General features: G+C 36.3%; 1 protein-coding gene across 2 annotated transcripts; it reads left to right on the forward strand.

The window, feature by feature from the left end:
• Positions 1-2,952: 2,952 nt before the first annotated feature.
• LOC108988754 lies at positions 2,953-10,097 on the forward strand. Of its 2 annotated transcripts, XM_018962103.2 has the most exons (7): positions 2,953-3,206; positions 3,331-3,506; positions 4,152-4,204; positions 7,420-7,534; positions 7,760-7,882; positions 9,043-9,202; positions 9,386-10,097. In XM_018962103.2, exons 1-7 carry the CDS (start codon positions 3,075-3,077, stop codon positions 9,569-9,571), a joined length of 945 nt encoding a protein of 314 aa, XP_018817648.1. In that variant the 5' UTR covers positions 2,953-3,074; the 3' UTR covers positions 9,572-10,097. The 2 variants fall into 2 exon arrangements, with proteins under 2 accessions (XP_018817648.1, XP_018817649.1); XM_018962104.2 differs by lacking the exon at positions 7,760-7,882.
• Positions 10,098-11,972: the final 1,875 nt, after the last annotated feature.

Raw genomic sequence — 11,972 nt, forward strand, 5'->3', positions numbered from 1 at the left:
GATGTGCTACACGTATTTTAAATCTCATTGTGACTAATAGTTTGAAAGATCTTGATGATTTGGTTGCAAGGGTTAGAAGTGCAATGAGATTTGTGAGATCTTCACCTGCTAGCTTTGAGAAATTCAAGGTTGCTGTGATGTCCGTAGGTATTGAATGCAAGAATGGTCTTTGTCTTGATGTTCCTATAAGATGAAATTCAACATTCTTGATGTTGGAGATTGCTCAAGAGTATAAGGGTACCTTTAATTTATTGGGTGATGAAGACATTCAATATGTCAAATATTTTGACGATGATTGGGGATTAGGAAAGCCTATTAATGATGATTGGGAGGTAGTTGCGATTTTTGTAAACTTTTTTAGGTTTTTCTATGAGGTCACAACCAAACTTTTCGGTTCTTTGTACCCTACATCCAAGAATTTTTGTCAGCAAATATGTAACGTGAAAGAATAATTGGATGAGATGTGCGAGACTGACGAAGTTAGGCTGCGGGAAATGACATTGAGTATGAGGGTTAAGTATGACAAGTATTGGGGAAATGTGAGTAGGATGGACATTTTCCTATATGTGGTTGTTGTTTTTGACCCTCAGTACAAAAGTGATGATATGGTGTATGGTTTGGGATTGGCACACAGGAAGGCATGGGCGAGACATATTGTGTCAAGAATTAGGGAATACTTTATAGATTGTTTGATGAGTTTATCGTATTCAGGAGTATTAATATTTCAGCACTTACACCTACGCACTGCGTCTTCCTGAAGTCGGGATGCGGAAAAGGTGTAGGTTGGAGTGGGGTGAGATGTTGGAGCAGGACCCCCTAGTCTGTCATCCTAAAGAGGCCCAGATGAAAATACTTGACATTGGATTTGCACCCATTTACAGGAGAGTTTCATATCTTATCTTGATGGAAAATCAATGTCTCAAGTATCCCGTTGTTGTAAAGATTGCCTGTAGAATTTTGGTCATCTCGATTAGTACCATAGCCTCATATTGAATCTATTCCGAAGTGCATTGTCTCCAACCACTGTGAATGCATTGATTTGCACACAAAATTAGATCAAAGGGACGCCAATTCATATTCCAGATATGGGATACCTTTGTGAAGGTAGACGAGGAGGAAGGTGATGATCAATTTGAATATGGTAATCACTCTTAATTCATTGATTTTCTTTTAATTTATTTATATTCATTTAACTGGTATTAATTTCAAATTTAATTGTTGTAGGATCAACAACGATGCATGAGGGTAGTTCTACATATGCGTGTAACTGGTTCGATTCGGTTCGGTTCGGTCCGATTTTGGACAAATTTTGGAACCAAATCAATATATACCGGTTTTAGAAATCTAAGAATCGATACAAGACTGATTCATCATCGAAACTAGAACTTCCAGTTTCTATCCTATCTGATCCAGTTTACAGATTCATCATACTACTGTAGAATTAATCAAATAGAAAATATTGAGAAATATATATAATCAAATGTGTAAAAATATATTTATAAAAATGAATATATATATATTTAATAAGTTATTATGTCAAAAATGTATTTATCCTTGATATATATATCTAAAGTAAATTTATATTAATAACTTAATATTAATTATATTAGTTTTATGTTATAAGATTGAAATTTATGTGTTATATCAAATATTATATTAAAAATTATAAAATTAATTTAATGTTATAAAATTAAAAGATATGAATAATAAGATTAGAATTTTATATTTTATTAATTAGCAATTTAGCATATAATCTATATAATATAATATACAAAATTATATATATAATATTTTATACATAATATATAAAGTTATATACATATACCGGTTCGGTTAGGTTTAAATCAGTTTTTAAAATAAGAAAATTAGTACCAGACTGGACTAGTTATGAACCGAACCGAACACACCGGTTTGGTCCGGTTCAACCGGTTTATCAATTTTTTTACACTTCTAGTTTTACATCGGTTGCTATATGACTCTGTGTGTTTGGACCCACTGTTGCCATTGTTTGTATAATTTGTTTGTTAATTATTTTTTGTCTTTATATAACGTTTGTAATTCTGATTTGTTTTCCTATTAATATTTCATGTTTTATAATCTCAAAGCACAACTCTCTCACTTTCCAATTCCCACCACTGTGACCACCCCAAATGACAAGAAAAGAGTCGATCGTAATCTTGTTACAATTTATCATTTAATTATGTTATTTTTATTCATTTAAATTATGTGAAAACTTGCAATATTTTTTAAATGAATTTGTAATAGTTTTAGATTAATTTATATTATTATAATAGTTTAGGTTATTAGTTGTAACTTAGTTAGTAGTATACAAGTTTTTAATGTGTATTATTGTAATATCTTATAGTAATTTTTTTAAAATTTAATCATGAGGGTAAGAAATTAACAATGATATTTCTGGCCCAGTGGGCCTTGGACCAATTTGGGACAAGGCAGTGGTAGATGGATGAAGTGTCTGCCCCCCACCCTGACACCTAGACGGGGAGCCCAAGCTCCAGTATGCGAGGGTGGATGCGGGAAGGGGATCCCTTGTCCCGATGGGTGCGGTAGCACTCTTAATTTGAATAATAATTAGATAAAAAGTTTGAAATTTAAAATCGAATTTTAATTTTAATTTTTAAGTAATGTTCGAGAAATGAAGTTAATAGAAATTTTAGAAATGTTGAGAAATTTTTGGTTTGCCAAACATGCCTTGATTTTAATGAAAAGACATAACATGCTAGTGATGAAAATTGATGTGAGCTTTTACAAATGAGTGAAAGCCCTTATAATATTTTGTAATTAACCTGTATAATAGCTACACCAAGGAGATAAATATTAAAGTGGGCTTATGGTGGGCACGATCTAGGTCGTTACAACCAACCCTCTTCTAAAAAGAGACCCATTGGAGTGACAAAACAAAACAAATCGTGGAACACATTCTCCCACAAATCCACCGTCGAAACACACGGTTGCTCGTTTTATATAAATTTTGGACCCTCCTCCCGCCATTGACAGTGTCACAGTGAGAAAGAATCTCTCATCCTTTCCTTTGTGTTTGTGGTGTGAAATTAGTAATGGCTTTGGCTCTGCCATTGCCGCCCTTGAAATTATTGTCCTCAGCCTTTGCAGCAGCATCATCATCTCAAGAGTCATCCTCTTCCTCTTCTCCTTCTTCCTTTAGCTACAGACCTGCTGTTATTCTTCCAGTTTAGTTTCCATCTCTCTCTCTCTCTCTCTCTCTCTCTCTCTCTCTATCTCTCTTGTCTCCTTGAATACTTATATATAGCGCCAAAAGTAAGGGTGGGTTTGAGTGTCTCTGTGTCCATGCAGGGCTTGGGGAACAACTCTAGTGACTACAACAAGTTGGAGGCTACTTTGAAAGAGCAGTACGGCGTGCCCACACTGGTTGCCAAGGTCTCAAGGCTTGATTGGCTCAGAAATGCCGCCGGTTTGGTAGACCCCAACTACTGGCGTGGAACTCTCCGTCCTCGCCCTGTCCTGGATTGGTACGTTGTTAATTCCCTTTTCCTTTCTGGTTTTCTGCACAGAGCCGGAGCAATCCGGTTGTTCAACTGGAAATACTCTAAAAACGGTAGGGTTCTTTTAGTTCAATATTGTCCACCTTACACATTACAACTCACCGTCACCGTTTAGCCAGAAACACCCAAACTGAGCTTCAAGAACGATTTTGATTAGTCATGCTGTCTTTATTATACTTAATTATTTCATTATTCTTTACATATATTGATGATAATCTATTAAAAAAGAGCAACCGGTGCAATGCTGATTAAAACAATGAAAAATGAGCAACCGGTTCAATAGGTGCTGGTTTTTCCCTGTTGATGTTTGGCGGGATTCTTTTTGTTAACTGTTGTTTAGTACTAGAATAAGCAAACACCAATACGACTAAGTAGGGTAGCAGGTACTTACACTAATACAAAAAAACCAAATGTTTTGTATGGATACTACTACTACTCGACTTTTGCAAGTCATTATCTCAACAATATATTTATTTCAAATGAAATCTAGAGGGACAAGCGGTTCAATCAGTGTCGTGCGACTTTTCTCTATGTTCTTGTTGGGTGGGATTCTGATAAATGTGGTTTGGTACTGAAATAAGCATACACTAATACGACTAAATATGGTAGCAGGTACTTGAAGAGGGTTGATGAGGCTGTTCTGGAGGCTAAGGAGCTGGCTCAAGGTTTATTCATATCTATCCTATAGTTTGTATGTGTAAAATGTGTTGCGTCGATATCCATCTATCTTATTCTTCTCAGTTTTAGATGGACGATGTCAATATATGAATTTGTGTATGGACGTGAATCACTCATTTCATTCTGCATTCTTTCTATTTCAGAATTTTTTTAATGTGCTTTGCCATAGGAATTGAGTTAAAATAAAACGAAAGGATCTCTTGAACTGTTACTAGATTTAGGACATGTGAGAGACCAATAGAGAATGTCAGTTAGATGTGTCCCCCCTTGGCAGATATTGGCACATCCTCATTCACCATCTGCAACACCTCTCTTCTTTTTCTCTCTCAGGGCTCTCACCCTCCCTCTCATTTGCTAGATGCTTCACATTGGTTTCGTTGCCAACTCATTGCAGGAACCGGCTCTTCTTCTCTCGCAGGTTTCTTTATTTATCTTATCTATGCACTGTAATGCCCCAATGGAAAGCCCAAACCACATGGCCTATACTCCAAAATGACTAGTCAATGATACAATTAGAGCCCCATTGGAACCTTATAAAGAGCAAGAACTTCTCCTTCCCAAGTAATGTGGGATCTCATACACCACCTATCATTATCCATAACATATGGGGTATCACAATCTACCCCCCTTAAATTCCCGACGTCCCCGTCGGGCCTGTCCATTGTAGGTGGCACGGCTCAAGTCCCACATTTCTGGTTGGGATAGACTCTGATACTATTTGTAACGCCCCAATGAAAGGCCCAAACCACATTACCTATACTCCAAAAGGATTAGTCAATGATACAATTAGAGCCCCATTGGAACCTTATAAAGAGCAAGAACTTCTCATTCCCAAGCAATGTGGGATCCCATACACCATCTACCCTTATCCATAACATATGGGGTATCACATGCACACCCTTGCTCTTAGATGCATAATTAAAATATTATTTTATAGGTTGTAAGCCTAAGGACAACTGATCTTAGCAGCAATATTTGTTTAGCGCCCCAGAATCCATGAACATCATCCTTCATTAGCTATCATGGATTTTCACTAACAAAAGGCACACACTCTCATATCATTCATTTGATCAGCTCAGATACATTTATAACTGTACATTGTTTGTCAATAACAGATTCCATGTTTGAAATTAAACTGCTACAGATTTAAGATAACAAATTCAAAAATCTATAATTCTTGGTTATTGGTTTGGCTTGGATAGGATCTCATCCTTGTCTACACTTGGCTTCTTATCCTGTAGGCTTTGAGTTTGAACTTATACATCGTCCCTTTATTTTGAAACTTCTGTATTATTTGCCTCAATATGCCCCCAAAAACCCAGCTGCAAATTATGGATGTTGAGTTTGTCTCGCAGAAGCTGAAATCTGAAGGAGCTAAGTGTTACAGTAAGACATCGGCCAGTTGATACTTGGTAGAAATGAAGTAGACATCCAAAGTATGTCTGGCTACCTGGTCTTGAGCAAAATGAAAATGTATATTGATATGCATGAAGGGCTAGGTTGGAGGTGAGATAGTGACCCCAATATTATTACCTCATGTGATTGGTGGCCGCGAAAGAAAACTACCAAGCCACAAAAAAAAAAAAAAAAAAAAAAAAAAAAAAAAAAAAAAAAAAAAAAAAAAGAAAAATAAATGATGGTTTTATATGCATGGTACATTTGTTATCTTCTTTCTAGTTTGGCATATCCTTTTGTATACTTCTGTGTACTAGGGTTGTACCCCTCTGCACATTTTAATAATATTGCATTACTTATATAAAAAAAATCTAGAAACCTCTAATACTCCTATCCCACCCGAATTTTATTTGTTCACTTCTGTCCTGACCCAAACAGATAACAACAACAGCTCTCTACTTAGCAATAACTGTTGGAAACAATAAACGGCTGGAATTAGTAAACAACTAACTAACTTGATACTCCTAACCTGAGTAGGATTGTAAAACCAACTCATTGGTGCTTATGGGGTGGCGTGACAGCCAAACTTGAGAGTTTGCTTATCGAATTATTGAATGACTAGCATAGCTGAAACAGTTGGCTTTATTTCTCTAGAAAAGGAAACCCAGAGGTCCTCATTATCTACGTGTACGTCTTGTTTAGTTTATTTTGGGATGTCCAAGTGTCTGGGAAGGTCTAGGTGAATCTTTCTTTTGAGCTAAATACCTTTGAATGGGGGAGTGACATTTTGATGTTTTTGGGAGTGATCCATTTGTACCAAAACTGAATATAAGTGTGGTATATTGATAAAGTTTAGTCTCCATTTATTTTTTGATCCAATACCTTGTTCCAACCCAAATACCTTAAAGGTCACCCTTTTAACTTCATTTATTGATTCTTACTGCCCCAGATCAAGAAAATGCTCTAAAAAGAAAACACGGTTGATAGAATCAAACATGTGAGGAACATAAGATATGATTTGTTGGCCAACAAGATGACTAGTTTCAGTTTCATCTCCATTTTATTCATCATGCGTTCAAGTTCTATTAATTAAATTTAGTTCAACTTTGGCTCTTGCTCTCATTTTGGCTGAAGCTTTGCCCCATCCTTTGTCATGTATTTGCTTTAAGAATCTGTTTAGTATTCTTGAATGTTTGTTTACTTTCAGTTGCTGCACTAATGCACCAGGTTGCTGCACAAGGGTGTCCATGGTATAAGGTTACTGAAATATTTCCTCGCACTGGTGATAATCTGGTGTTCTATTCTGCAACCTTTTATGTTCCTTTTTTTCTGTTAGGGAACGCTCTTTGGATGAGCTTAGATATTTTTTTTCCATGCCTTATTTCTGTGGGCTTATGCTATTGTACTCAATGGAGTTAGTTTTCATGATTTTCTTGTATCCTTTTCTAGCTCCTAACTTGTAACTAGGTGTTCTCTTTCGTATACTTCCTGCCAACTTGGGGTATGCCTATTTACTTGATTTTATAAAACTTCATTACTTATAAAAAAAAAATATTCATTTTTTTGTGAAGAAGAAGTCTGTCAGTATAATATATACATATATATATGTATGTATATCATATGATTGCCTGCACTCTTTAGGACAAGGGAATAAATAAATGAAAAATTGGAGATGTGGGCCAAGAGGCCATTCGAAATTGTTTTCTAGCCTTTAGATGTAATTCTTCCATGAAGACACAACCAATGCACCATAAAAGATGTGCTTACAATGGCTGTTTCTGAATTTCTGGAAAATATCTTATTCTAGGTGGGACTTTATCCTTGATTGGACACTCAGCTGGAGGATGGCTTGCTCGTGTTTACATGGAAGAATTTGGACTGTCTGATATCTCCTTGTTATTGACTCTTGGAACCCCCCACCTGTAGGTTACCAAATTTTAATTGTGCTTTCTTGCTGATAATTATTTGATCTTTTCAATTTTAGCTATACAGTGTCCATTTTTCTGCCTTTTAGAATTGGGTTTATGGAACGCGCAAGTGTTTATAGTTGTTCTATCTGATGAGCATGGTTTAACTTTAATCATGAGAACGGCCATCAGCTATGTTTTCATTATTTTTTCTTTTTCTTTCCATTTCCATTTTCCCAGTCCACCTCCCAAAGGTCTGCCAGGGGTTATTGATCAAACAAGGGGTCTTTTGGACTATGTTGACAAACATTGCTCTAAAGCCGTGTACAATCATCATTTGAAATATGTATGTATTGCTGGGAGGTAAACTCAATACCGGACCCTGCTTTTGTTTTTGCATCTAATTTGCTTTTGGTTCGTCTATCTGGCAATCATCTTGCTTCTTCATATCATTCAATTCTTTAGGCGCTTCCTGTCTACCAATTTTTTTGACTTAAGGGTGCCATTGATGTAGCAATCTTACCCTTTTCTTGCTTCTTATTTGGAGATTTTCTATATTTCAAGATCAATAAAGATAATTATTTTATAGATAGCTAATTAGCTTGGACATCTGAAAATTTTGATTGCATACAACCAAATAGGAAACTACCTGAAATGGTCTAAATAAGCCAATTGGTGTGGGGAATGGCAGAGTACACTTCCCTGAGATATTTAATAACCTTGCTTCTGCTTGCCGCTGCTCTCGGTCATATTTTTGCTCACTTGGACTGGTCTTCCTCTACTAGCAGGTTTTTTTTTTTTTTTTTTTGGAAAACTCTGCAAATGATTGATTTTGAAGGAAATTTGACTGCTGAAAGCCCACAACTGTAACCTATTGCCTCAGTATTAACCTGGCTAGAGTTCATAAATTTCATCATTACTTTTCAAACAGTCTGTTTTCAACCGCCAATGAGCTGTAGTAGCAGTTCACTGATGCTTGGAGACATGAACTAAGGAATCTTGCTGCCATTTTTGTATGTTTGGATTTCACCAGCTCTGGAGAACCATCCACTTGCAAGAGTTAAACAGTTGGTTAAACTGTCTGATTTTGTACCTAATATAGCTATCTAAAGAATGCAGCAAATACTTGGCGTGAGACAATTGCAGAACTTCAGGAGAAGGTTAAAACCTTTGGGGGGGGGGTGGAGTGTGGAGCTCATACATTGTTGGTGACCTTTTCCTAGTGATAGAAAATAAGGCATTTATGATGGAAAATTGAACATGAATGATAACAACAAGAATACAAAATGCTAGTGATTTTAGTCTAGAGGTTTCATTGTAGCATGATATTAGCTTAATGTTGTAAAACAAGATGCTCGTGGATGAAACGAGGTTAAATAGTACAAGTATTGCACATTAGATGTTCATCAATGAAGTAGTCTTTAATTTATAAGAAGTGGTGATTGTCTCTATAATCTCATTGTTTTTGTTATTTCATATTTAATTATTGGATCTTGAATTTAAGTGGATGTCTTAAACTGCAGGTATATCCAGGGAGCTCCATTTTTTGGCAGTTCAATTGCAAATGTTGAGTCTGTGATTCCTAATGACAATGCTGAGGTTGCTGTTGTTAATGATGTGGGCACACCAGTATCAAATGCGACAACCTTGCGTGCTCGCCTTGTTGGCCAAGGTTACAAGCAGGTAAAGTCAGTTGTGCTTGCAGTTCATTATGTAGTTTAGTCCTAAATAAATTAAGTGTTGTCATTTCAGACCTCTAGTTCTCTATGTTATCTTCTTTTGTGTAAGTCATATTGTTGTCCCCTAGGGGTAACCAGCGTCTCATGTTTGAAGTGCCAACAGACTGACAATGAGGTATATTGCTAGGTTTGTGGACAGGCAGATATATGGGGTGATGGGGTTGTGCCGGAAGTGTCAGCACATCTGGAAGGTGCGAATAACATCACCCTGGATGGAGTTTACCACTCACCAGTTGGTTCAGATGATGCATCAAGACCATGGTACGGTTCTCCTGTCGTTGTTGAAAAATGGATACACCACCTCCTCAACTAATGATGGATGTGAAAGCTACTGAATGGGAAGATCGCGATTATTCTTTCTTGATCTATGGAAGATACTCCTGCTTTTAGTGGCTTTTAACTCATTAAGAAGCGTAGGTTGCAATATTCTTTTGACATCTAGAAAATCTTCGTCGTGTTCAATTCATTACGAAGTCATGTTTTTGCTTTCTATAGTATTCTTTGTGAGATTCATTTTCTTCCATGTGAAGAGGGAAACAGAAAAGCCATTTACTTTGTCTTGTGCCTCGTAAGCTTAACAAATCCATCCTCAGAAGATGGTTGTGCAGCAAGTGAGAATGCGCTTCCAAGTTGCTATGTATTGTATTGCATGGCATCATGTTTATCTGTCTATCCGTTAGATTTGTCAGTTATTTGCATTTTAATGTGTCAAGATTTCAGTTCGACTAACGTGTAGTTATAACCCGTTAGTATCAGTTATTTGTAGTTGTATTGGATTATATAATCCATGTATGTTTCAAAAGCAATATGTAGAAGAAAGTTGTGACTTTATGTACTTGGCAGAGTGACTTCTCGAGCAAATGATTATGTTGAATTTTAGTATGTTTATTGAGATAATCTTGTGTTGATTAGTTTGTTACCTTACACACCTGTTACGGATGCACTTGCATGTACTGATGATTCAAGACCTCTTTCCTACATCCATCTTCACTCAACTTCAATGAAATTTAATTAGACATTATCTCTTTATATATATGTATATATATATATTGAGCAATGCTATGTATATTCTCTATTTGGGGACTGCATTATAAGCTTAGTTAATTTTATCTTTAAATTTTTTTTAAATTACAATAATATCCTTATCAAAATGATACTTTTTCCCATTTAATGAAGGGTTTGCACATACAGTCCCGAAATGGGGACTGCAAATAGAATTTCTCATATATATTACTTCTCACAAGCAAATGTTTGTAGTTAATTTTGCTCGTCTATAACTGCACGAATTTACCCTACAACGCAGAGGTGATGGCCATACCGCTCTTGTCAAAATTTAAGGCCCCACAGATAGAGTTGTATGGTAGTTCCTAAGATCTAGTTGACCACCTAGATAATTTTAAAGCGCACATGACCCTTCATGGGTTTCCTGAAGAGATGCATGTCGAGCTTTCCCTTTGAAGTTAAAAGGCATGGTGTAACAGCCTGCTAGAAATTCATTGGTGAAATTTTTATTGACTTTAGGAATCTCGTAAAAACTCCATAAGTTTTTACGAATCGACCGATCGTATAGGTTTTAGTCTGTCAACATAATCAGTGTTATCACTCACTACGGTGCTAGAAATATGAGTTTTATTTATTTGAGGTGGTTAGAAGTGTCAGAATGCATTATGGTCTACGCCATTAGACTCAGTGGATTATTTAGGATTTTATGGGGCAATAGGCTATTTTCATAATTCCGGACGAAACGTCTGTTGGAAATTGTGAAATTATTTTTAGGGGCACTTCGAGGTTGAATTTCGATAAAATATTTTCACACTAGGTTAATATGAATATTTAGGAATTTTTAGTGTTAAGTTTATGATTCACTTTTTCGGAGTGAATAGTAATCTCGATAAGCGCACCAATTGCAGTGTTTCAAAATCACAGTGTGAAATGTCCAAATTAGATTAGAGAAATTTTATTTAGACACTTGGCACTATGAGGAGCGTTTGATGGATTTGAAGGAATCAAGCTGTGAAATCATGCCACTTAAGCAAAACTTTGTTTCATCTACTCAACCAAATTGTGTCAGATCAAATAGGGCTTCAATCCTAGTAAAAGCCTAAATGGTGGGAATCCAATTGAAAGCCCAAAAACATTGTTGAAATCGGAACCCTAAACGGTTTCCCCAAAACCCTAAAGTTGGCCTCTAAACATTTTCTAAAACGATTTCTAGCACTGTGTTTAATCACTTGATTAAATCACTTCCACATGCTATTAATCCTTCAAATTTGTGTTAGAACATCATTATCCAACCTTGTTAACCTTGAAAAATTGATTGGGCTAAGTGATATTGGATTTGGGCTTGATAGCAACCCAAACCCTCTTTAAACCCCAAAATTTAGGCCCATTCGGTTTAGGCCCACGAAATTGACCACATTAGCATTGCTTCATGGCTAAGTTTGGTACCCCCACTTGGCTGGCCAGATCTTTACAAGAAGGGTCTAGAAGATTCTTGAAGTACAAAGCTAAAGGGACACCTCACTCTTTCACTCTTACACTCCACCTTGTGAAAAGATCTTGGACTAATTTTTATGAGAAGAAAAGGGCAACACTCAAGCTTCCTTTCAGTCCTATCACTTTCCATAGCTTGTGTAAGAGGCTCTCCAGTTCACTTCCCAAGAGAAGCAACTCTCATTTACACTTTTCTTTCATAGAACACAAAAGACACTCTC

The sequence above is a fragment of the Juglans regia genome, chromosome 12 (assembly GCF_001411555.2).
Source record: "Juglans regia cultivar Chandler chromosome 12, Walnut 2.0, whole genome shotgun sequence".
NCBI classification, from domain to species: Eukaryota; Viridiplantae; Streptophyta; class Magnoliopsida; order Fagales; family Juglandaceae; genus Juglans; species Juglans regia.

Coding starts and splice junctions, on each gene's coding strand:
- LOC108988754 (XM_018962103.2), top strand. CDS start 3,075: ATGGCTTTGGCTCTGCCATTGCCGCCCTTGAAATTATTGTCCTCAGCC. Junction 3,507..4,151: donor CCTCGCCCTGTCCTGGATTG/GTACGTTGTTAA, acceptor ATATGGTAGCAG/GTACTTGAAGAGGGTTGATG. Junction 4,205..7,419: donor GGCTAAGGAGCTGGCTCAAG/GTTTATTCATAT, acceptor ATCTTATTCTAG/GTGGGACTTTATCCTTGATT.